General features: G+C 39.0%; 1 protein-coding gene across 1 annotated transcript in view; it reads left to right on the top strand.

Moving 5' to 3' along the window:
• RBM44 (RNA binding motif protein 44) overlaps positions 1–24481 on the top strand; it is a 31702-nt gene extending 7221 nt beyond the window's left edge. Inside the window, exons 4-14 of the mRNA XM_006893514.1 lie at positions 1610–1776; positions 2018–2201; positions 2294–2316; positions 2444–2531; positions 4294–4411; positions 5223–5351; positions 5581–5663; positions 5758–5831; positions 10975–11260; positions 23897–24040; positions 24353–24481. Coding sequence (XP_006893576.1) covers positions 1610–1776; positions 2018–2201; positions 2294–2316; positions 2444–2531; positions 4294–4411; positions 5223–5351; positions 5581–5663; positions 5758–5831; positions 10975–11260; positions 23897–24040; positions 24353–24481 — 1425 coding nt within the window. The remainder of the gene's footprint in view (positions 1–1609; positions 1777–2017; positions 2202–2293; positions 2317–2443; positions 2532–4293; positions 4412–5222; positions 5352–5580; positions 5664–5757; positions 5832–10974; positions 11261–23896; positions 24041–24352) is intronic.
• Positions 24482–27215: the final 2734 nt, after the last annotated feature.

Below are 27215 nucleotides of genomic sequence, written 5' to 3'. Positions count from 1 at the left end.
CACTCAGCATAATGTCCTCGAGGCTCACCCATTTTGAATAATATTGCATGAGTTCCTTGTTTTTTAATGCAGCATAGTATTCCATTGTGCGAATATACCACAGCTTCTCTAGCCATTCGTTTGTTGATGGGCACTTAGGTTGTTTCCAACTCCTTGCTATTGTGAACAAAGCTGCAATAAACATGGGTGTGCAGCATCTTTGGATTTCTTGTCTGCTACTTCCAGAGCTGTTGATTGTGGACCCAAATAAAGGAAAATTTTTACAACTTCAGTATTTCTCCATCTATCATGATGTTGCCTATTAATCTAATTGTGAGGATTTCTAAAAATTTTTGTTTTCTTGATATTGAGTTGTAATCCATATTAAAGGCTGTAGTCTTTGGTATTTTTCCATGAGTGCTTCAGGTTGTCTTCACTTTGAGCAAGCAAGGTTGTGTCATCTGCATATTACAGGTTGTTGGTGAGTCAACCTCCAGTACTGGTGCCCATTCTTTATAGAGTCCAGTTTCTTGAATTATTTGCTCAGATTGACTAGATAAGGAGAAAGGATGCACCTCTGATGATACCTTTCATTATCCTAAACCTTTTTCTATTTGAAGGACTGCTTCTTGGTCCATGTACAAGTTCCATATGAGCACAGTTAAGTGTTTTGGAATTCCCATTCTTCTCAGTGACATCCATAATTTGTGATAATCTATGCAGCTGGATCTCTGCATGGTAAATAAAACACAATACTTTCTGAAATTCTTTGCCTTCAGTCAGGATCCTTCTGACATCAGCAGTGCTATCCTCCTTTCCATGACCTCTTCTGAATCCAACTTGAATTTCTAGTAATTTCCTGACATTACACTGTTGTAGCCATTTCAAAATCATCAGCAAGATTTTACTTCGGTGTGATAATGATAATTATATTTGATAATTTCTGTACCTTTTGGGTCCCATTTTTTTTGGGGGGGGGTGGCAACAAACATGGATCTCTCCCAGTCAGCTGACTTCAGGTTTCTTGTCATAGTGACGATGTCATAGGTGAGCATGGCGATGGCCACATCTCTGCTGAAACATCTCAAATTGGTATTCCATCAGTTCTTGGAACCTTACATTTTTCCAATGCCTTCAGTCCTGCTTGTACTACTTCCTTAAGCACAAAACGGATTAATTTTTTTTCTTTTATCTTACACTACTACTTACTGAAATGGTTCCACATCAGCTGATTCCTTTTGGTACCCTGACTGACAACTCTGGGTATTCTTTCCATCTTTTGATGCTTCCTGCATCCTTCAATATTTTGCCTGTAGATTTTATAACTTGAGGCTTGAATTTCTTCAATTCTTGCAGTTTGAAAAATGCTGAATATGCTCTTACCTTTTAGTTTTCCAATTCCAAGTCTTTGCACATTTTGTTATATGTTCATGAGCTGCTGTTTAAACAGCTTCTGTTTAAATGAGCTTCTGTTCAACTTTCTTAGTTCAATATTTTGCCTTTAGTAGAACTTTATTTAAACCTCACAGGGAAGTATAAGAAATTGCAAAACTTTTTGGTAGCATGTCACCAAACTGGAAAATATTTGGAATCTTACCTAATGCCATCTTCATTTTAAAGGGAATTTCAGCTTTCTAAAGAAAGGGAGAAGAATCCCCCATCCCAGTGCTGTCAGCTAATAATGCAGAGAGCCCTGAACGTTGAGCTGCACCTTCTAACCCTTCACTATCAGATATGCCGCCGCCACTGTTACGACCTTTATAAACTTGTGATGGAAGACAAAGAAGGAGAAAACAGGTGCTTATTCATTTCAAATCTATAGGAAGTTAGTGTTAAAATTACTTTAATATTCTGTTTTGAAGATGAGGGGAGTAGAATGGAACTGGGTTTTTTAGCTGGTCTGTGGATAATGGACTTTAAAAACCAGTACTTGGGAATGTCATGAAGGGAAAAGTGCGTGTCTGTGAAGAAGAATGTGGTAAAAAAGTAGTCTTGATGTTTCTTTAAAACGGAAATAATTTTATGAATTTCTAAATAGGAACTTATCAAACAATTCTTCTAAGAAGGAATTAGGCTTGGAACTTTTGTCTGTCTTGGAAGACTTAAAAACTAGGTATATGAGTTTGAAAGAAAAAATAAACAAAGGCATACCACTGGAGGAGTTGCCCCCACTGGCAGTTGAATCAAAATTATTGTCTGCTTTTTCCACTTTTGCTTCCAGGGTATGTATTAATATTTTAGGAATAAAAAATTTTACTTTATTTAGACAGAAAGCATTTTAAATGAAGATTTTTCTCCCCTTCTTTCTTTCTAGGTAATGAAAGAAGAAACGCATACGTAAGTTGTGGTTTAATTCCATTTAGAATGCATTAGATGTTGAAAATGGCTTGTTTTCACTTACATTACATCTTCTGTTTGGGACCTTGTTGACATGGTTAAGTTCTTTACATTTTTATCTGTTTAGTTTTTCAGGAGTCAGTTCAGAAATGGGTAAACCAAGGGTGGATGATGATGGTGATGATTCTTCAAGCCTAAAGAAGACGCCCGCTCAAGTAAGATCACTTAAAAACTTCTTCACATGATTTATAATCTTTATTTTATGACTCAAAGTAAACCACAGTTTTCAGAAGCTTTCACATCCTTCTTTTCAGCTGACTGGCTTTCTTTGGCTATGAGCACTATAACTCACTGAAGAGAACATAATGATGTCTTTAGTTTCAGTCATTTGTCAAACTGTATCATTTATCATTAATAGAGACTTTATGGTAAAAGGGAGTAATGGCTTTTACTTTGTCTTTGGAAATTGATAAACCCTGGTGTGTGGCTGCTGTTGTGCCAGTGTAGTTGAAACGAGTGTTTTTAACCTTTACTTCATGGGGACAGGTAAAATAACTATCCATTCACATCAGAAAGAAGAATTCTTAAGCACTTTCTTTAAATACTGAAAATGGTATTATTTTTTCAGATTTTTTTCTTTCCTCAAAGAAATTTTTGTTTTAAATTTCTTGTTCCCTAAGAAAATTTTTAGGTGAAATAATCTGTGTAAAGCACCTTGCAGGTTGTAAAGCAATCTAGAAATGTCTGTCCCATTGCCAGTCAGGACAGTGCTGTAAGAGAGTTACCGTGCGCTTCTACTTCTGACTTTAGTCGAAACCAGAGGGTTTGTGAGCAAACTGAGTATAGTCTTCAGCAGGCTCCGTTCCTGAGCCAAAGCATGGACCTGACGAGAGCGGATCATCCGCTGCTTCCCTTGCAATCAGTCCTCCTCAGTTATCTGCAGAAAAATGACCAGCCAGAGCTAAAACTGACTTTCCTCAAATGTCATACATAGTTTGTTTTCAAAGCTTATTGATTTAATGATATGTTCTGAAGGGTAGTTTTTTGGTTGCACTTTGCTTGTGTTTTCCTCCCACCATTTTAATGGTAGCTGTAGAAGAACCTTCAGCTTTTTAGGGAGAACATGAAATTATTTTCAAATGTACAAAATGCAGATACAACATGCTTTTTAAAAATCTTTGTTTTTAATATAAAGGAGTGTTTTTAAATTGAGATTACATTTAAAACCTGTCTCATTAAATTATTTTAACTGGTTCTTTCTGAAAACCAGTATATTGTAGTGTGGTGCTTCTAAATTTTAGCTACTTAAATATAATCTCATTTTGCAATAGCTGTGTATTAACTGTAATACTGTGTTTTTCTTTAAATTATCATTTTTGGTAAATAGATACAGGTAAGTATAAGGCGTAACTCTTGACACACAGAAAAGAGGTGCAAGAAAACCTTGAAAGCTGTGATTTAGAAAGACTTCTGGTTTTTCCTGTACTTTGGTGGCTTCCCCACCTTTGATGGGATGTAATATCAAACTTTTTTTGGTTTCTATGAATGGGGAATACAGAATTTTCCTTCTCTGGCAGATTCCTACCTTAAACCACTTAGTTTTCAGATTTTACTTTTTTCTTTCCTATAAATAAAGGTATACATAAACACATGTTAAATTGAACTTAGAAGTGTTGTATGTATGCTAATACACACCTAAAAACATTTACATCCATGGCTTTAGAAACCTTGGATATAGAAGCCACATTTTGCCAAATGTGCTAGTGTTAGCACATGGCCACTGCAAGAGGATTTCCTGGAGCAGCTCCTCAGCCACACAGTATGAAATAGCAGTTACTCCCTGATGACACCTTTTCTCACTAGCACTCCTTGCTGAGAGCTAAATAATGCCAGTGAGGTATACCTGTCCCAGAGAGGACAAAGGACCAACCTATTTGTCTTTATCTATTGCCATTTTGTTCTTTTTTCAATTTCCAGGTGTCTTTATTGTCTGACAGTTGTCACCCTAAACAAAATGTATCACCTAAGAATAATAATAGTTCAAATAACAGTGACACAAATGAAGATGTAAGTCAACTGAAAAGTGATGATAAAGGTCAGTGTAAAACAATTGACAGCAGCAAATAATGTGATTAAAAATATCCCTGGTGCCCATTAATTAAGTAAAAATAAATAATATAGTTAATTGAATGCATCTCTATGATTGTGAAAGTTAAGTATATTTGCATAGCTTCTACTGGACAACTTTAAAGTTACTTTATTGATCTGATAATGGCTATAAATCACATAGATGCTTTTGTTCTTCCAGTTCATGGTTTCCAAACAGAATTTTGGGTTTGGGGGTTTTTTGTGTGTTTCTCCTTTGTATCTCTGTATCATTTATGTTTTGACTCTTCTTTGAAAAAATTGGCAATCATTCCAAAAAAAGATTTTTATATTTCAACTTTTAGTGAAAATAAAAACCTGTTGCGGGCTTTCAAGCCAACCATGGCTTAACAGCAACCCTCGAACAGTGGCTCTGAACCTGGCCTGAGTCAAACCTCATTGTCTCGGACTTGGTACTGCCTGATCACTTTCAGGATTCTTTTGCTGCTATTTTATATAAAGATATATCTCATCTTCCAAAAGTATGACTTAGATATCAGAACATGTATGCTTGTGCTAACTCAGAATCTGTGTTAACTAAAAGAGGTTGGAGACTGGTTATTCAATTTTAAAAGTTCTTTTTATCCAAGGGATGCTGGAAATCATCCCCTGGGAAATTTCAGGCTTGGTTCTCATACTTTGCTTATCCTTCTGTTTTTAGGTTTATACATAAAAGTAATAGTTGTTTATACTTATCCATATCTTTTTTATAAGTCATATAGTTAAAGAGACAAGATTCATAACTATTTTCAACCTATCAGACTACAGAAATTATCAAGACATAAGTGAAGACTGGTTTGATGCTAAAGAGAACCTTACAGGAGTTGATGTCTGTGGAGTACAAGAGAATCAGTTAAAAGAAGATGAATGGACTCCAGAGTTGACACCAGGTGGCTTCTTAGGAAATTACTGAGAAATGCTAATTCAGTTCATTTACCAACGTTGCCTTTCTTTGTTAATTTGGGGCTGATGACTTATACTTGCTAATAAATTAATAGCAAACTTATTAAAATTTGTGGTCATTAAAAACGCAAGCTATTTAACAAAGTTTACATTTAAGCTTAAAAACAGCACTATATAGTTTCTTCATCTTCTGTTGTGTACCATGTTCCCTATCAGCAGAGACGAAGAGTGCTGAACCTTTACCCAAAGATAAAGGATATCTGATCCACGTTGGTGGTCTCAGCCCCTCAGTGTCTGAGGTATGCCAGGATATTCTGTTGGAGTTTTATTTTCAGAATCTGTTCTATTTTTTGCCTTTTTTACCTTTAACAAACTCCTTTATTTTTCTTTCAGGCTGATTTAAGGTCTTTTTTCCAGAAGTATGAAGTTTCTGACATCTCAATTTGTGATTCCTCCACTCATTCCAGGTATGTTCCCTGTGTTCAAGAAATGGGCTTTTACTGGGTGTCTGCCGTGTGCCTGAGACTGTACAATGATGAGCAGAAGTAGAAGGCTGGGGTCTCCCCACAGGGAGGTCCAGATGGCTGCAGCCATTCACAGACACACTCAGGGTGCCAAATTCAGCTCTTTACGTGTTGTACCTTAGTACTGATGCCATACAGGAGTGCTTGCTTATTGATCGATCTATTTTCTTATTTCATAACATTTTTAAATAGAGTATATTAGCTAATAGAAAAGGAATTCGCTAAATAAATGGACAATTACACTTAACCTTATGTATCTTGACCTTGCATTCTTCATGTGGGATATCCTTGATGTCATCCCACAGCTCCTCTGGTCTTCAGGTCCTAACTGTCCACTGTGTAAAATACATTTCTGAGATTATATTTCAATTCATATAGGATAAAGGTAAAGATCATATTTTGCCTCTTAGACTTGTTTTAATTTTCTTGAGTTTCAACTTGTACATGAGTAATTAATTGGTGGTCTATTCCTCATTAACCCCCAGCCTCCGATCTTTAACTCTTCTTCCAGCTCTTTCCACAGGTGTACTTAGTTTGATTCCTGTGTATTTTATCAGGGGAGGTCTATGTGCATAGTCAGTATTTATGTTTTTAAAGAATGTACTTGCAGTGAATAAATCTTTTATTGTGCAAAATACTGTCATGAGATTTCCAGCCCCATTTCTTTCATCAAAGCGATTCTTTTTTTTTTTTTAAACTGTCAGCAGTGCTTTATTGGAAGAAGCAAACCAACCTATAGGCTCAAGAGGAGGACTGAAGGGTGCCTGTATACTGGGCCAGTGTGGTCTTGCAGTTGCTGGGTTACAGCTGAAAAGTAGAAGAAAATGGATGCAAACCACCATCTGATTCTTCTTCTGGGTCCAGGGCCTCATTGCTTGGTTCACAAGTCCTTGCACCTGGAATAGGTTCATAACCCAACCCTAAGCAGCTCCCAAGATAGGTGGGTCTACTGTTGCTAGGGACTCAAGCTGTTATTACTAGTCAAAGAGCTTGACTCTGTCACCAGCAAAAGTATCAACAGGATATAGTTCTTCAAGGGGGAGAAGGTAGTTGTGTGATTGATCCCAAACTCTCGTCTCTAGGGCTAGGAGGCTTGGGATGGACTCCTGCAAAGACTTCATCTCTTGCCAGGCTGACAGGTTCAACTTGGGGCTGCAATTCACAAAGCTCCTGGGATAGATGTTGGCTCGAAAGATGTGCCTTGAAACAGTGGTAATGCCAGTATTGTCACAAATAATCTGAGGCAAGGAGAGTCATCTCAGGGCTCTGTGCTATCTCTTAGTAAGAACACCTCATTTCTGCACCAGATCTGTCTCCGTTTCAGGCTCTTCTAAACTGATTCTCAAAAAGACAGTCCAGAAGAGGCCCAGCTCGAGCCCCTGGCAGTAGAGGTTCTGCAGTGGCCCCGACCTAAATGTAAATGTTTTCAGGTGTCCCATTTCAGGAACTTCTTTGCCAAATTCTGGTTCTTTAGTCCTGGCTAGGTTCTAAATTCTGAGGCTGGGCGGACCCACAGAAGCGCCAGCAAGCATGATACCTTGGGAGGCCATGGTCGTGGCTCTGCTGCATGTTGAGAGCTACCACATCCAGCCCAATCGTTCTTACCTGCCAAGACAGTTTGTCCCAGGGTTCATCCACCCTCATGAATCTTGTCTGTTCAGCCTGGCAGGGGTAGCTGTGAGGCCTTGGAAGAGGGTCTACGAGTCCTTTTTGTTTCCAGCTTTTGCACTCCAGTTATTCACTGATTATTATTATTATTATGAATGCATCTTTAACCTTTAATGGACGTTCAGTCAGTTTGGACTACAGAAATTAGTGGCAGTCATCCATCACTTTCTCCATCTTTGGCTGTAGAGGTTGTAATGTATGCTTGATTAATAGTTGAATCGGTGGGCTTCCCTGCACAGAGGTGGGTGGTTTTCTGCTCTTGACAGCTTTGTATTTCAGAATAGATCTGGAAATGCTCTTTTTGATAATAAATATCATATCATTCCTGGCACAGTAGATCACACAGTAGTTCTGCATGTCCATCTTGGCTCCATAGTGACTAGGACATTGATCTTCATGCATTCTATTTTATTTTACCAACTGCTAATTTTTCCTAGATTCATACTAAGTGCATACACATTCCATTTATTAATGGATATTTGCAGCTATTTCTTTTTATGTTGAGTTTTGCCACATCATTGAATTTAGATAACAGCCATCTGGCCAGTTGACTGGAAGAGATTCCTATTTGTTTCCATTCCCAACAAAGGTGATCCAACAGACTGGGAATATTATCAAACAATATCATTAGTGCCTCGAAGGTGGGCAATCAGGGTTGTATCCTTTCTCCAGTCCTGTTCAGTCTGTGTGCTGAAGAAATCATTTGAGAAGCTGGACTCTTATGAAGAAGAATGTGCATAGGAGGAAGGTTCATCAACAACCTATATTGTGCAGATGACACAACCCTGCTTGCTGATAGTGAGAAGAACTTAAAATACTTGCTGCAGAAGATCAGAAACTACAGCCTTCAATATGGAATGCATCACAACATCAAGAAAACAAAAATCCTCACCACTGGGCCAGTAAAGCAACGTGATGACAGATGGAGAAAAGATTGACATTGTCAATGATTTCATCTCACCTGAATCCACAGTCAACACCTTTGGTCCCACAGTTAGGGTACCTATTACATTGAGAAAGTCCACTGTCCTCTCCAAATGACTGAGGAGCAGTGATGTAAGTTTGAAGACTAATGTGTGCCTAATTCAGATCATGATCTTTTCAGTCATGTGTTGTTTTTCTGAGAGCTAGACAGTGACTAAGGATGACAGAAGAATTGATGCCTTTGAGTTGTGGTCTTGCACAAGAGCACTAGATGAAGATGGCACAGGATAGAACAGAGTTCAGATCTGTTGTTACAGGATTACTGAGTCATGCTTGATTCACCAGTACCTAACAATAATGTCGTTAATATCATGTGCAAGTAAACCCTTGCTGAAGATCATTAAAAATGCTAAAAGCAATATATTATAGGGTATTATGATTATCATAAGAGTCCGGAATGAAGGTTGCAGAGTGGAGTATACTCGGGGTAGGGGGTGGGGACTGTGGGGGGACTGTATACCAATGAAGGAATTTTTTCTTTTACTTTTCAAAGAGAAGAGCAAACTGGGGTTGGGGGTGGGTGGGGAGAAAAGTGCAAGAATGAATGAATGGAAATATAAAATCTCTGTAAATGTTCATTGAAATGAATAAAAAATATATAAAATATTTTTTTAAATGCTGAAACAGTAACAGCAAGAGAAAACTGCCAGAAATTTAAACTAGATTTAGAAGAGGCCATAACTTACGTCAAATGGATCCTGGATGAAAGCAGAGAAGGGTGTCTGTGTTTTATTGACTACACAGACATTTGACTGTGTATCTTAACAAATTATAGCTGATATTGAGAAGAATGGGAATCTCAGAACACTTAATTATGCTCATGTGAAATACTTAGACCAATAAACTTTGATCAGAACAGAGACAGGGAACTCTGCATATTTTAAAATCACAAAAGATATATGACAGTACTTGTATCCTTTCCCCTACCTAATCAGTCTGTGTGTTAAGCAAATCATCCATATGTCATCACTATTGGACAGTGAGTCTACACCTGCCTGACTTGTGCAGAAGCACAACCTTGCTTACCAGGAAGGAAGAGGACTAAAATATTTGCTATAGAAAATCAAAGCCTTCAATATGGATTGTATCTTACCAGCAAGAATACAAAAATCTTCAGCATTGGACCTATAGGCGGCATCCTGTTAGATGGAGCAAAGATTGAAGTTGTAAGCCCTTCCTCTTGCTTGGATCTGCCGTCAGCACTCTCGGCACCAGCAGTCAAGAAATCATAAGACGTGTTGCATTGGATAAATCTTCTATCCAGGTCTCTAAAGTGGTAAGAAACAGTGATGTCAGTTAGAGGCTAAAGGTGCATCTGATTCCAGCCATGGTGTTTTCGTTTACTTGCTGTGCATCTCAAAGTTGGATAACGAATAAGGATAACAGAAAATCAGTGCCTTTGAGTTGCAGAATTGACTATTCCATGGACTGCCGAAAGAACAAACCATTGTCTTGGAGAGAGTTCAGCCAAGGTGCTCCTGGAGAGGGTCAAACTGAGTTGCTCTTTGGAGGCAAGGATTTTGATGCTCTGTCTCGCACATACTTTGGGCATGTTGTCAAAAGAGACAAATCTTGGAGAAGGACATAATGCTTGGAAGGGTGGAGGCAAAGTATAAGAGAGGAAGACCCTGGATGAAGAGAATTGACATAGTAACAGGTGTAATGGGGTAGGTGTGTTGGAAACAGTGAGATTGGCTTAAGATAGGGCAGGATTCAAAGCTATTGTATATAGGGTGGCTGACCTGACAGCACACAATAACAAATCTTAAACTGAGTAAGGACAGTTCTTGTGGAAAAATATCTTTTAGCCACTAGTTACAAACACGTTACAGTAGGATGAACAATACTGTCCAAAATGTGTATAGTCCTCAGACCAGCCTACCATTTGAAATCAAAAGAGCAGCATTTGCCCAGGGATCAAGATCAGAAGGTGAAATAACAGACCAGGGGAAACAGGAAACATGGACAAAGTGGGGAAAGTGTCATATTTTGGGGATTGAAATCAGTGTCACTAAATAAGATATGTATGATTTGTTCAGTGGAAAACCAGTTCTGTGACCTTTCACCCATACCACAATTAAAAGGTTTTTTAAAAAATACTAAAGTTTGGGGGAGCTCTGGTGGCCTAGTGGCAAGAAGCTGCACTGCAATCCCAGAGGCGCACGGTTCGAATCCACCAGACGCTCTGCCAAGGAAGGAGGGGCAATTTCCTCCTGTACCAGTCAGATCTGATTTGACGGTACACACACACACACACAAATAATAAAATAAAAATTTAAAAAAATACTAAGGTTTGAGGCAATTTAAAATCATTAACAAAGAACACACACACACACACACAAATAATAAAATAAAAATTTAAAAAAATACTAAGGTTTGAGGCAATTTAAAATCATTAACAAAGAGCCTTTTGTTTTCTATTTCTGTATTATAGATATGCATCTCTTACTCTTAAAAAATATACTGATGCAAAAATGGCTGTGAAAGAGATGAACAGGATGGAAATCAATGGACAGTTAGTGGATGTGCGGCTTGTTAGTATGCCTGGAGAGCGTACATCCCCACCTTCCTCCAAGAATGGAAACAGACTGACTTTGAATCACATGGAAGACACCAGTAGAGATGTCATCTCTGCCTCTCGCATCTCCAGATTCTCCCAAACAAGGCCGAGGCAGCTGGGCTCTGAGCCAGACAGGGAGCCCTTCCCTTTGTATCAGAAGGTTTGTTTTCTTGATTGTGCTTTTTGGTGGCTTTTAAGCATCTTGTATTACTGTAAGTAACTGTAGGAAGTATAACTCCACCGTGGGCAGTCTTGAAGTGGCAGTTAGAGCATTGGTTCTAATAGTTCTCGCCCTTGAATAAGGCCATGACTGCCTTTGTGCAAGTGCCAGCTGTTCAGGGCAAGGATAGGGAAGATGATCCCTGAGGTCAGCACTACATACTCATTTACATTAACAAGGCTCTTTGCCAGAACCTTACAGGCTTCTTATTGGCCTTGTTTTTTGGACAGCACTTCTAGCGTCATTCCTTTTCTCTTCATTTTTTTGTTGTTGTTTTTGATTGCGTTGATTCAAGCACAGCTCACAGCAACCCTATGAACAAAAGGCCTGAAGCCTTTCTGTAACTATCGTCATTTATCAAAGTTCATAGTTTCCAGAAGCATGTAGTTTAGGAAGTGGATGCCACTCCTGCTTCCAATCCTCATTATTTTAAAACCATGAAATGCAGTCCTTTTATTTTTCAGTGCCCTCATTTTTTCTTCATTGGGATTTATAACCATAAGAAGTAATGAAGTTTGCCTTGTTCATAGTTGTATCTCTAGAATACTTGGCACAAAGTCGGCTTTCAACAGTGTATTATTTAACTTAAATACAGAAATATTCACCCTTCATTTATAACTGTGAGTTAAGTATATAAGCATATAACCACTGCATCATTTCAATAAGCTTCTCTCATGCTATTTATTGTGCTTACATTTGCTCCTTTATAGAATGTCATTAGATTGATACTGTGTAACATTATAGGTATGATTTCTTTGACTTAAGATAATGCATTAAAACTCCATATATTGATGCATATATCAGTAGTTCAATATATTTTAATTCCTATTTTAGTTTATACTTTAATGTATGGCTTTAATACTAAAATATTTTGCTCATCTTTACCAAGTTGCTTATTTTCTTATTCTTGAATGTTGAGAGCTGTTTCTATTCTGGCTCTGTGTTTCTGTCAGATAGATGTGGAATTTAGAAATCTCTCCTACCCTGAGCCTTGTCTTTCCTTTCTTTCAAAATGGTTTTTCTCAGAGCAGAAGTTTTAAATTTGGTTGAAATACAGTTTGTCACTTCTTTATTTCATAGATTGTGTTTTTGGTGTTACAGCTGAGAAATCATATGTAACCCAAGGTCACATAGATTTTTTTTTAATTAGTTTTTATATTATATCATGGATAGCTCAGTGTCGAGGTATGTTTTGATTGCTTTTGTTTTGCATAGGAAATTGTTTCATTGTCGTTTGTCTAGAGACTGTCTCATCTCCATTGAATTGCTCTTGCATTTTTGTTAAAAATCGATTCACCTTATTTGTCTGGGTCTATTTCAGACTTTCTGTCTATTCCATTGATCTGTTTGTCTACCTTTCTACCAGTACTAGTCCATTTTTATAACCATAGCATTATACTCGTCTTAAAATAAGGTGAAAATTAGTCTCCTTTTGCATGTTCTCTTTGACGTCTTTTCATATATAAATTGTATAATTTAGCTTGTCTCAGTAGGTACAAAAAAATTCTTCTGCAATTTTTACTGGAAGTATGCCAATCCACACATAAAAACAAATGTCTTAAGAAGTTAAATAAAGAGTAAATATTTTTTACACTTAATTTTTTTCTACAATTATTTTTTAAATTTTCTACTACCTTATTTACAAAATTCAAATACACTGTTTTTAAGAACAAATTCTTTCCATTTCCCTCACCCCACTCTCATCAAATTGTACAACCCCATGAATAATCCCCCCTCTCCCTGCACATCCTCATCCCTCTGCTTCCACCCTCTCCCACCGCTCCTGGATCCTTAAACTCATTGTACAGTAATGGTTTATACAGTATTTGTCCTTGTGGGACTGAGTTAGTTCACTCAGCATAATGCTCTCCAGTCCCTCCCAAGTTAGGTAGTAATTTACAAAGTCATTGCTCCTGTGTGCTGCATAGTATTCCATTGTGTGAATGTACCATAATTTCTCAATCTGTTCATTTGTGGTTAAGAGTAAATATTTTTTAATAAGTGAATCTAGATTTCTTTTTTCCCTTAATAACAAGATAAAAGACTCTCTGACAACTATGTCCCTTATCCTCTCCCCACCCCCTCTTTCGTGACTTGAGTGAAAGTTTACAGAGCTTACTGGTTTTTCATTCAGCCATTCCTGCACGTTTTCTAACATTCACCCCATATTGTATATTACCTTTCCCTTTACCCACCTTAATAAATGTTTATGGTCTGTTAATTTTTACCTCCCTCTCCTTCCTTTCCTGTCCCTAGTACAAGATGATATTACCTGTATACAAATCTTTCTTTAGCTTTTTATAATGTTCTTAATGCAGTATTTGCCCTCTTGTGACTGACTTATTTCATTAGCATAGTGTCTCCTTTAGGTCTGTCTGTCCTGTCAGTTTGCTGTAATGTGGTGGCCTGCATGTTGCTATGATGCTGGATGCTATGCTACCAGTATTTCAGATATATCTGGGTCCCCTTGGTAAACAGATTGAAACTAGATTGACAGGCTACAAAGCTAGACTGGAAATCCATTTCTGAAATAACAGATTATTAAAACTCCATGGATATTGTCAATCCTTGTTGGATGTAATATCAGAACATGAGATCCATAGGTTGGGAAACATTGAAAATGCAGTGAGCCTCCTCAAAGTAGGGCCTACCTTTCTGACTTGATGGAGAATAGCTTTCATCCAGTGAAGGACTCTTCTTTTGCTGATATAGCAAGAATCAAAATGAAGAGAAAAAGCTGGAAATACCCATTAAAAACCAAAACCTGAGGGGAGCTCTGGTGGCCTAGTGGCAAGGAGCTGCAACTACAATCCCAGAGGCGCACGGTTCGAATCCACCAGATGCTCTGCCGGGGAAGGAGGAGCAATCTCCTCCTGTACCAGTCAGATCTGATTTGACGGTACACACACACAATAATAAAATTTAAAAAAATTAAAAAAACCTAAAAGCTGAAATACAGGAAGTAGGAAGCATTTAAAAATGAAATGGGAACACGTCATGTCCTGCGCATTGTGTGGGCTGAGATGGACTGATAGTGGCCAGTTTTGATCAGGCAATTCTATGATATACTAGACTAAGAGTGACAAATTCAAGAATAATGGTATCACATTCATCATCAAAGAGAACCTTCAAGATTTATCCTGAAGCGCAGTGCTCTCTCTGCGGGATAATATCCATATCCATACATGAAAGACCTGCCAAAAGGACTCGCCAGCCACTAAAGCCAAAAATGAAGAAGTTGAAGATGTCTGCCAACTTTTGCAGTCTGAAATTGACCAAACCTACAAGCAAAATGCATCCATAATAGTAAGTGACTGGAATGCAAACACTGGAAAGAAAAGACTGGTATTTGAAAAATCAGACAGTTGGACAGTGACTAGGGATGATAGAAAAAGACTTGATGCCTTTGAGCTGTGGTGCTGGAGAAGAGTGTTGAATATACCATGGGCTGCTAGGGGAACAAACAGGTTCATCCTGGAGAGGGTGAAGCCGGACTGCTCCTTGTAGTCAAGGATTCTGAAGCTCCGTCTGACATACTCTGGACATGTTTCAAGGCGGAACCAGTCCTTGGAGAGGGACAGTGGTGCTTGGGAGGGTGGAGGTACAGAGCAGGAGAGGAAGACCCTCAATGAGATGGACAGGTGTGTCAGAGACAATAAGGTTGGCAAGAGAAAGAGCAAGGTTTAGGGCCATTGTACATAGAGTCACTATGAGTTGCAAGTGACTTGATGGCACATAACAACAACATGTCAATAGATTTGAAACATTAGACACTAATGAACAACATAATGCATGAAGAAAGCAGAATGTCCTAACAAAGACAAGGGAGAAAGAAAAGGCCAAAATGGATGTCAAGAGGGACCCTGAAACTTGCTATTGAATGGACTGAAGGGTTCTATGGGGAAAATATTGAATGACACACGAAATAAAAGAAGACTGAAGGAACACACAGAGTACAACACACCCTGTACCAAAAGGAGTTGATCACCATGGAACTGTTTCCAAAAGTAGCATATGATGAAAGCAATAGTGATGAAAGAAGAGAAATCAAACAGGATGGAAAACATTGGAAAATTATAAGGCCTCAGAAATTGATGGATTACTGACTGTGATGTTTCAGCAAACAGATGCAGCACTTTCTATCCGTTGTCTCCATTCCTTTGATGAGTTCTATCCTTTATCCTAATAATCTGGCATATCGCTAATATTTTCCTTTATCTTCTGTGGTCTCCCTGTCGCATTGACTTGATTACAGATAAAATCCACCTTATACAACAGAGCAAACCTGACCGTACGACATCTGGAGTCAGCTTTGTGAAAGCAGATCTCGTCTTTTCCCCAGTACAGCAGTTAGGATCATGCCACAGACCTTCCCATGGACTTTCTGGTCAGTGCTTAACCATGGAGCCACCATTGCTCTTTCCAATAAAAATGATCACAAATGATAATTTTATTGGAAAATTTCCTTTAACTACTTTTTTCTTTCCTGAAGATAATTTTTTAAAATTATTTTAATAAACATTTACAGAGATTTTGGATTTCCATTCATTCATTGCTGCACTTCTCTCCGTGCTCAGCCCGCCCCCCCCAGTTTGTTCCTCTCTTTGAAAAATGAAAGAAAACTCCCTCTGTGGTACGCAATCCCCCCGCACACCTCCCACAGCCCCAAGTACATTCCACTATGCAACCTTAATTGTGGACTCTTGTGATAACCATAATAGCCTATCATACATTGCTTTTAAATTATTCTCTCCCTCATCTGTTTCAGTGCAGTATACACAGTTTTTCCAATTTTTCTCAGTCTTATCCCAACCCTGATATTAGTCCCATTTTACAGCAGTGGCACCATGCAGTATTTGTCCTTTTGCGACTGAGATAGTTCACTCAGCATAATGTCCTCCAGGGTCACCCATTTTGAATAATATTGCATGAGTTCCTTGTTTTTAAATGCAGCATAGTATTCCATTGTGTGAATATACCACAGCTTCTCTGTCCATTCGTTTGTTGATGGGCACCTGGGTTGTTTTCAACTACTTGCTATTGTGAACAAAGCTGCAATAAACATGGTTGTGCATATATCTGCCTGGATGTCAGTTATGGTCTCTTTGGGATATATTCCCAGTAGTGGAATTGCTGGGTCAAATGGTATTTCTATTTGCAACTTTTTGAGAAAGTGCCATACCGCCTTCCACAGTGGTTGTACCATTTTACACTCCCACCAATAGTGAATAAGGGTTCCAGTGTCTCCACAACCTCGCCAGCATTTGCTGCTTGCTGATATGTTAAATTTTGCTATTCTGACTGGGGTGAGATGATATCTCATAGTTGTTTTGGTTTGCATCTCTCTTAGAGCTAAGGATTTTGAACATTTCTTCATGTGCTTGTTGGACATCTGAGTGTCTTCTTTGGTGAAGTGTCTGTTCATATCCTGTGCCCATTTTTCAATTGGACTATTTACCTTAATTTGTTGTGGTGCTCAAGTATTTTATAAATTCTAGATATAAGTCACTTATCTGACATGTCATTCCCAAATACTTTTTCCCAGTCTGTGGCTTCCCTTTTTACCCGTTGGAGAAGTTTTTGGATGTGCATAGGGATTTGATTCTTAGAAGGTCCCATTCATCTATTTTATCTTCTCCTGGTTGTAGATTTTTTAGGATGCTTGGAAGACTATTTATGTTGTGAATTAGAACTACTAGGGTTCTTCCAAGCTTTTCTTTAATGAAGTTTATAATCCTTGGTTTTAGTCCTAGATCCATGATCCACCTTGAGTTGGTTTTTTTTGTATATGGAGTGAGGTGTGGATCTTGCTTGAGTCTTCTGTAAATATTTTTCCTATTTTGCCAACACCATTTGTTAAAAAGACTGTAATTTCCCCACTTAACTGATTTCATGTCCTTGTCAAAAATCAGTTGACCATAGGTAGATGGGCTGATTTCTGGGTTCTCAATTCTATTCCACTGATCTACATGTCTGTCATTGTACCAGTACCATGCTGTCTTAACCACCACAGCAGTGTAGTAGGATTTGAAATCAGGGAATGAGATGCCTCCTACCTTTTTTCTATTGTTAAGGAGTGCTTTGCTTATTCGGGGCTTCTTTCCATTCCAAATGAAACTGGAGATTACCTTTTCCATCTCCTTGAAGAATGGGATTGGTATTTTTATTGGGATTGCATTGAACGTATAAATTGCCTTTGGTAGTATTGCCATTTTCATAATATTGAGTCTTCCTATCCATGAGCATGGGATATTCTTCTATCCTGAAGATAATTTTAAAATGTTGTGGCAATATATCAACAAGTAACTGCCGTAAATTCAAGCCAGAAGAGGAAGGAGAATGAGATACAGCACTGGGGTTTGTTTTGTTTTGTTTTGTTTTGTTTTGTTTTGGAGATTTTTAAATTTTGTACAATTATTTATTCAAAGCAAACACATTTTTATATATTTAAAGTATACTTTTTTGTTGTGAGAAATAATGTAATCTAGGAAATCAGGTAGTTTGTGGTGTTGAGTACCATTGAGTCAGAACCAACTCGTTTTCAGAAGCAGTTTAATTGTATGCGAGGAGATTACCCATATTTCTCCCATAGAGCAGCTGGTGGCTTTGACCCAGGTGCTTTTGGGATGGTAGCACAGCTGCTTATTACCACGCCACCAGAGCTCCCTGTGAAATCAGGTGCAATGCACAAAACAGATGATTGTTAAGACTGACATATTCTTTAAAAAAAAAAGACATCTTCCAAGAATACCCACTCAGTCATGCATAATCCTCTTCCTGTGGCTTGCTTCTAGCCAGTAAATTATGGCATGAGTTACTTCTGTTTTGATTATTGTATTTTAATATGATGTTAGTGAAAGCTTACAAAGAAGCTGGTTTGTCATTCATTCATGAATTCATACACATTTTCCTCCCTGCTCCCCAGTTCACTTTGTAATGCATGTCTGTTCCAGATTGTTAATGGTCATAGGTTTAATCTTCCATTTCTCTCAGGCTGTCCTTCCCTTCACCTATTCCAGTGTAATGTTCATCATCTGTCCATTCGTTTCTTGCTCCCCAACCTTATGTATCCATCCTTTTTTTATAAGAGCAGTCTTGTCATGACAGGAGTCCAGAATGAAGGCAGCATAGTGGGGTGGACTTGGGGGAAAGGATTACATAGCAATGAAAGAATTTTTCTTTTACTTTTCAAAGAGAAGAGCTAATTGGGGGAGAGGGCTGGGCAGGGAGAAAAGTGCAACAATGAATGAATGGAAACCTAAGTCTCTGTAAACTTTCATTAAAATTAATTAAAAAAATAAAGGGTGAGTTCTGAAAACAACCAAAAAAAGAATGGTCATAAGTATTTCACTCGCCATTACGTCTTCCGTTTTTAAAGGAACATTAAAAAACAGTACAGTACATGCACAAAAAAACTGACAGAAATTCAAGCTAGATTTAGATGAGGCCATGGCACCAGAGATATTATTGCTGATGTCACATGGATCCTGGCCAAAAGCAAAGAATACCAGACGAATGTCTGTCTGTGATTTATTGACTGTGCAAAGGCATTTGACTGTTTAGATCATATCAAAATGAGGCTAACATTGAGAAGAATGGGAATCTCAGGACACTTAATTGTGCTCGTGCAAAACCTATAACTAGACCAAGAGGCTATTGTGTGGACAGATACAGGGAACACTAAATTGATTTTAAATGAAGAAGGGTGTTTGTCAAAGTTTTCTCCATACCGATTCAGTAAAAATGAGTGAGCATGGATCTGTTTGTCTCACAGCTCTGATTTCTTAAGGGTATATTTCCAGTGGTAGGATAGCTGGATTAAATGGTTCTTACTATATTTAAGTTTATGAGGAAGTGTCAGACTGCTTTCTAGTGGTTGTAATATTTTACATTCACACCAGCATTGCATGAGGGTTCTAATCTCTCCACATCCTCACTGACATTTGTTGTTTGCTATTATGTTGAGCTTTGCTATTGTTGCTAGAGTGATATGATATGTCATTGTTGGTTTGGGGTTTTTTTTTCATAGATATTTTAATGAAAGTTTACGGAAAACTTGGATTTCCATTCATTCAGTGTTGCACGTTTTCCTCCATAACCCCCTAGTTCGCTTTTCTCTTTAAAAAGATGCTTTCATTGTTGCACAGATTTCTCCTTCTTTCCCCCCATTGTTGTCTTAATTTGCATCTAATAACTAGAGATTTTGAGTATTATGTATTTCCTGACCACCTTAATATATTCTGTGGTGTCTACTCTTTACAATACTTGTGCCCATTTTGTGTTTGGATCATTTGTCTTTATCTTTACCCTATGATTTTGTGTCCATTGAATCAGTTGATAATACTCTTGAACCATTCAGCTGTGGCAGTGGGCCATTGAGTTGGCAGAGAAGAGTTTATATGGCATTCTGTAAGGCACCTTGGCTTATGGGTAAAAGTGTGAAGGTAACAATTACTACCTCCCAATTGAGCTCATTATTCTAGACGTAGAAGGCAACAGTACATGAGACAAAACCTGGGTGTGCCCGCTGGAGCCTGTTCTAGTGCAGAAGACAAAGCCGTCAGGAATTCAGTAAAATGGACAGTATTCTGATGAGACCAATCTCCTCATCCATGCTTTCAAGTCTGATTTCTCCACTCATTAAGCATCTATGGGATGCACAGTTTCATACAAGTTAAAGTTTACTTGTTAGGCTAATAGTAATTAATTGTATAATTTTTAGTTTCTCTCTTCACTTGGATTATATGATCCAAAAATGAAGGAGGTAATATTTTATATGACTGTAATTGTTATGTCCATTGAATCAGAACCAACTTAGAGCTGATTCTCGAGTAGGTTTTCAGAGGCCAGAAATCTCGCAGGAGATAGTGTGTCGTCTTGCTCTTGCAGAGCAGCTTGTGGATTTAGACCCTTTGGTTTTGTGTTGCATCACAAGTCCTTACAAGACTACTAGAGCTCCCTTTTATATGACGAGGGGTTTTTCTAATCAGGAAAGATGTGTATCAGGGTTGTATCCTTTCTCCATTCCTGTTCGATCTGCGTCCTCAGCAGATGATTGTAGAAGAAGAATGTGGCATCAAGATGGGAGGAAGATTCATCAACAACCCGCATTGTGCAGTGACACCACCTTGGATGCCTACACCATTCAATACCCATCTCCCATTGACCAGCCCCTGATGTCATGGCCTAAGTCTCAAGCCATCAGGATTTCTGTGATTCTGAACATATCATGCTGCCGTGAATCTCTTATGATGCAGCCAATATGACTTCAATTTAAAGTTCTTAACCGTAACACTAAATGGACTGCTAAGAGAAGAAACAGATCTGTCCTGGGGTTAAACCAGGCTAAATTAAATTTAAGACATCTACTGTATGGTGGATTCCTATTCTTCTCAGAGCCAGCCACAGTTTGTTGTGATCCACACAGTCAAATGCCTTTGCATAGTCAATAAAGCACACACATTCAGTTAACTAAATCCAAATGGCAAATTCGCTTACACGTGGCTGCTAATGAAATAAAAAAATTAATAATCAGTTTATACCCGATAAAAAAACAAAAACAAAAACCAGACATTCCTCTGGTACCCTCTGTTTTCAGCCAATACCATTTAACATCAGCTATAATATCCTTAGTTACCATGGCTGCTGCTTCTTTTTCTTTCTTTCTTTTTTTTTAATGGCCTCTTCTAAACCCAACCTGGACATCTGGCAGTTCTCAGTTGATGTGCTGTTAAAATAATTTCTGGATAATTTTTAAAAGAATGTTGCTTGCTTGTGATAATAATGATACTGTTGGATAATTTCCACACAGTCATGTCACCTTTCTTTAGAATGGGAACAAATCGAGATCTTATATATATGAGATATCTATAGTTACATAGATGCAGGAGTGGCATCCACTTCCACAATAGCTTGCCTTGGGAAACCCTATGAAGCTGGAGAAAGGAAGAAAGTTATACAGGAGGTGTCCAGGACTTCGTTCATAGGGTTGCTCTGAGTTACCTGTGACTCAGCAACAACATAGATAGATATAAATGTTGCAGTTACATGCTGTCCATCAGAAAGCTGGATAATAGAAGGAGAATTGATGCCTTTGGACTGTGGTGCTGGAGAAAAATATTGAATAGACCATGGACTGCTAAGAGAACAGTTTCATCCTGAAGAGGGTGAAGCCAGGCTACTCTTGGAGGCAAGGATTCTGAAACTCTTTCTGACATACTTTGGGCATGTTGCAAGGAGAGACCAATCCTTGGAGAGGGACATTATACCTGGGACGGTGGAGGGACAGCACAAGAAGGGACACCTGAACGAGGTGGATTGGCTAAGTCAGTGACTAGGGCAATGCGGGTAGGTGTGTAAGAGATACATAAGGTTGGATCAGGATAGAGCAGGGTTTAGAGCTATTGTACATAGGGTCGCTATGAACCTCAGGTGACTCGATGGCACATAACAACAACAACAATAATTGTATGATTGAAGGAGTATACAGAGTCATTGTACCAAAAAGAAGTGGCTGGCAGGGGGGATAGGTGGTGGGCAGGGAGAAAAGTGCAACAATGAATGAATGGAAATCCAAAGTCTGTAAATTTTCACTGGCATTAATAATAATTTTTAAAAAATCCCATCCATGATGTAAAAAAAAAAAGAAGTGGCTGGCAGGAGAATTTCCGGGAACAACATGATCAAGAGGCAATGATGATGAAGGAGCAAGGTCAGGCTGCTCTGACAGACTTGGCAAAAAAATAAAGCCCCAGGAATTGATGGAATACAATTGACAGTTTTCAACAGATACTTCCCAGGATTTGCTCACCGAGTTGTACCAAGAAATCTGGAGGACAATTACTGGGCCAACTGACTGGAAGAGTCCATATTTATTCCCATTCAAAAAAAAAGATGACCCTACAGAGTGTGGAAATTATTGAAACAGTATCACTAATATCACACATTAGCAAAATCCTGCTGGAGATAATCCAGAAACAACTTGAACAACAGTACATTGACAGAACTACGAGAAATACAAGCTGGGTTTAGAAGAAGTCATGGCACTAGAGAGATTATTGACGATGTCAGATGGATCTTGGCAGAAAGCAAAGAGTACCAGAAGAATGTCTGTCTGTGTTTTTTTGACTATGCAAAGGTATTTGACTGTGTGGATCACAACAAGTTGTGGCTAACCTTGAGGAAAATGAGAATCCCAGAACACTTGATTGTGCTCATGTGAAACCTATACTTGGACCAGGAAGCAGTCCTCAGAACAGATTAGGGAAAAGTTATGTGATTCAAAATCAGGAAAGGAGTGCATCAGGGATGCATCCTATCTACATACCTTTTCAGTCTATATGCAGAAGAGATTATTCAGGTGTTGTTGTTGTTGTTATGTGCCATCGAGTCGTTTCCGACTCTGATTATTCAGGTAGCAGGGCTTTATGAGGAGGAATGTGACATCAAGATTGGAGGAAGAATCATCAACAAACCTATGTTATGCAGACAAAAAAGCCTTGCTTGCTAAAACTGAAGACCTGAAGCTCTTGCTGCAGAAGGTCAAAGACTAGTCTTCAATATGGATTGAAGCTTAACATCAAGACGACAGAGATTCTCACCACTGGTTCAGTTAGCAGAACCATGATCGATGGAGAAGAGATTGAGGTTGTTAACAATTACAGCTCGGTTCCACAGTCAACACTTAACACCAGCAGTCAGGAAATCAAAAGATGAATTACATTAGGAAAATCTACTCTTAGGGACCCCTCCAGAGTGCTGAAAAGCAACAGTGTCAGTCTAGAGACTAAGGTGCATCTAATCCAGGCCATGGTCTTTGCAATTACTTGTTATGCTTTGGAGAGGTAGAAAATGACTAAGGATGATAGAAGAAGAATCGATGCCTTAAAGGTGTGGTGCTTGAGAAGAGTCTAGAACATATCATGGACCACCAAGAATATAAATAGATGTGTCTTAGAGAGGGTGAAACCAAGTTTCCCCTTGGAGGCTAGAATTTTAAAGCTCTATCTCACATACTTTGGGCACATGGCCAAGAGAGACCAGTCCTTAGAGAAGGACATCATGTTCTGATGGACAGAGGGACAGTGCAGGAGAGGAAGACTGTGGATGAGATGGATTGATGCAATAACTGGGGCATTTGGGGTTGGTGTGTCAGAATTCGTGAGACAAGCTCAGGGCAGGGTTCAGAGCTATTGTACGTAAGGTCACTAGATGGTACATTACAACAACTATGTAATGAATTCACTTTCTCTGCGTCTATGCTGAAACTAGTTATAGGCTATGTTTTGAGAGAGTTAGGGAGAATTAATGAAATCCTTGTGTCATTTAGGTATAGCTTCGTATACTTGATCATCATTCCTGTGAGAAAGCACGTGTGGCGTATTTCTTGGCACATGGCCTTCTCTGGTGCTGGTGTAAATCTACTTGGTATCCATAGTTCCAAATGAAAATAAGTTTCCCAGAGGTTTTTCTTCTGCACTTTATATAAATTTAGGATTTCTTTAAATAAGCTGTATTGTCTCTATGAAATTATTCTTTCTTACTGATTTTGAGGAAACCTTAAAATTTTTTATTTAGGGTGTCAAGAATTGTGCAGAGATTGAGTCTACTAAGTTATTATCTGATGTACCTAGTCAGTTCATACCTCCAAATACTTTGAACCTGCGTAGCTTTGCCAAGATCATGAAGAGACTGGCCGAGCTACACCCTGAAGTCAGCAGGTAATGCCTAAAATTATTTTTAAGTTATTTTCCATTTTCTTCATAAAAGTATAATTTAAGTTGGTAGCCAAGCTGTTCTGAATGTGTTATTTGAGGCGGGTAAATGCACCTGTGTGTTTTCCTTGTAAGGAGCCCTGGTGGCATGGTGCCTGACATACAGGACTCCTGGCTACCAAGTCAGCAGTTCCGATCTACTGGCTGTGAAGGAGAGAAAGATGAGCAGTGTCTTCCCCTAGAAATCCAGAGTCTTGGAAACTCGATGGAGGGTCGCTCTGAGATGGTACTGACAACATCAGTGGTCTTACCTTCCCTTCACAGAGACCACATCGTGGAGGCCCTTCAAGAGGTTAGGCTCAGGCGCCAGGGTTTCCTGAATGGCCTGTCCATCAACACGATTGTGAAGATGACATCATCTGTTCTGAGAGACTCTGCTTCTGTTTAGGAATAAAAGAAGCAACACAGCGGTAAGCTGGTGCTACTCCGTATCATTAAATATTCCGGAAAATTGTAAAGCTGTTGCTTTTATGGCCACATAAAGATCTTTTTCAAATTTACTCTATTAATTAATGGTTAATACAAAAGCACTTGTCCCCAAAGTCTAAGTAATGGCTTAAATAACAAATATGTACTACTTGACAGTTTGGGAGAATCAGGACTGAGCACCTGAGCTGATGGATGTGGCTGGGGGCCTCTCATTGCTGTTGACCTGGGCAATGGTTGTGTGAACGTCTGCTTCTGAGCCCTTGACTCCAGGTCTGTAGACAGGACTCCTCTGATGCCAGCCTTTTCACAGCACTGCTTGAGTGTATTTGCCTTTGGAGCTGTCTTCCCCTAGGGCAGGTGCCACCATTCCAGAGCACAGGGTGGAGGGCTGTGCTCCACCGTGACTGCTTCGTTTGCCCCATGCTGTTGCTTAGTTGTGATTCACTCTGCAGCCCATGCTTATGGAAGGCACTAAGCCCTGCCTCTTAGAGAGGGAAATAGGAAAGAATTTGTGTGTAGATCTTAAAATGATGATGTACAAACAGGAGAGCCTTTCTTTACAGAATGGTGGGTGCGCCTTCTGTTTCCAGTTCTGTTTAGGTGATTCAAGCCAACTTTCCTTGGAGGACAACTAGAAACGCTAAAGAAAATACAAAGAACATGTAGAGCTAACAAGCTAAATGAGTGACTAGACCAAGTACACAGAAGAAAATGAACCTTAGGGAATTACGCCCCATTAGGGCACTTTTCCCTAGTGTTATTTGTAGGCATTAGGGAGGAGTTTGTGGGACATTTGTGATAGCTTTCCAGCAAGGGAAATGAAAATAGAAAGCCCTGGCTTCTCAGGGGGGAGCATAGGGCCTTGGTGGACTCTCCGCATTAGAGTTGAGCATATTGATTGTGGAGCCAAGCAAGCTGCAACTGTTAACAATCTCTGCTCCATCTATCATGATGCTGCCAATTGGCCCAGTGGTGAGAATCTTTGTTTTCTTGATCTTGAGCTTCAATCCATATTTAAGGCTGCAGTCCTTGACGTTCTGCAGCAAGCAAGGTTGTGTGATCTGCGTAACTCAGGTTGTTGATGTCGTCCTCCAGTCCTGATGCCACATTCCTTCTCATAGAGCCCAGCCTCATAGATGATCTGCTCTGCATATTGATTGAAAAGATATTGAGGAAGGACGCATCCCTGACGCACTCCTTTCCTGATTTTGAGCCATGCAGTGTTTCCTTGCTCTCTTCTGAGGACTGCTTCCTGGTCCAAGTACAGATTTTGCAAAAGCACAATCCAAGTGTCCTGCGATTTCCATTCTTCTCAGGGTTAGCCACCATTTGTTGTGATCCACTCAGTCAAATCCCTTTGCATAGTCAGATGAAACACAAATAGACATTCCTCTGCTTTCAGCCAAGATAACATCTAACATTGGCTATAATATCTCTAGTGCCACGGCCTCTTCTAAACTCAGCCTGCATATCTGGAAGTTCTATGTTGATGTGATGTTCCAGTCGATTTTTTATAGTTTTCAGCAGAATCTTAATTGCATATTATATTAATGATATTGTTTGATAATTTCCTAGACAGTGTAACAATCTGTGGTATAATTAGACTATCAAATATACCTGGAAATGTACATTCAGCAGAGAATAAATTAGATGATTTGAACTTCCCCTATATTGAATCCTTATGTGCATCAGAGACTTCTCAAAAAAAGTACAAAGAGAACCACGAAAAGACACTTCACCGAAGAAGATGGCTCATAAACACGTGAAGAGGTGCTGATGATCGCTAGCTGCTGTGGTTGCCATGTAGTATCAGGCTGACTCGTCGAGACCTGTGAACAACGAATCTCAGTCTTGCCCTAGTCTGTACCATCCTCATCATCTCTAGTATACTTGGGCCCACTGTGATAGTCACTGTGCCGGTCCACTTCATTGAGAGGCCTTTATTTCACTGAGCTCCCACCTTCCTAAGCATGGTGTCCTTTTCCAAGGACCAGCACTTCTACCAACATACCCGCAATATGTGACATGAAGCCTCACTGTTCTTGCCTTCAAGGCGTGCTCCGGTTGCACATGCTCCTAGACATACTTGTTTTGTTCTTTGGAAGTCTGTGGGATGGTCAGTACTCTTCTCCAACACTACAACTCAGAGGCATAAATTCTCTGTCATCCTTATTAATTGTCCATCTCTCAGATGCATAGCAAGTGATTAAAGGAACCTGAATCAGGAATGTTTCAGTCTTCAAACTGACATCATTGCTATTTTAATATTTTTGAGATATCTTGGTTGCAAACTTTCCCAATGCAACATGGCTTTTGATTTTTATGTTTGTTACTTCTAAGACCAAGGATGTTGATTGTGGATCCAGTTAAGATGTATTTGTTGACAATTTCAATCTATTCTCCATATATCATGATGTTGCCTATTGCCCCGGTGATGAGGATTTTTGTCTTCTTGATGTTGAGATTTAATCCATGTATAAGGCTATAGTCTTTGATCTTTTGTAGCAAAAATTTCGAGTCTTTTTTGCTTGTGCCCAGCGATGTCCAGTCATCCACATAATGCAGGCTGGTGATGAGTCTTCCCCTAGTCCTAACGCTGTGTTTCTCACCGAGTTCAGCCTCTCATAATATTTGCTTGGCATACACGGAGAAAAGATACAGCACTATCACAAAACTTTCATTCTTGTAAATCA

Source organism: Elephantulus edwardii, unplaced genomic scaffold, assembly GCF_000299155.1.
Source record: "Elephantulus edwardii isolate Elephantulus edwardi_28Jun2011 unplaced genomic scaffold, EleEdw1.0 scaffold00127, whole genome shotgun sequence".
Classification (NCBI taxonomy): Eukaryota; Metazoa; Chordata; class Mammalia; order Macroscelidea; family Macroscelididae; genus Elephantulus; species Elephantulus edwardii.
The sequence above is the reverse complement of the archived record's forward strand: the minus strand, read 5'-3'. Positions and strand labels throughout refer to the sequence as shown.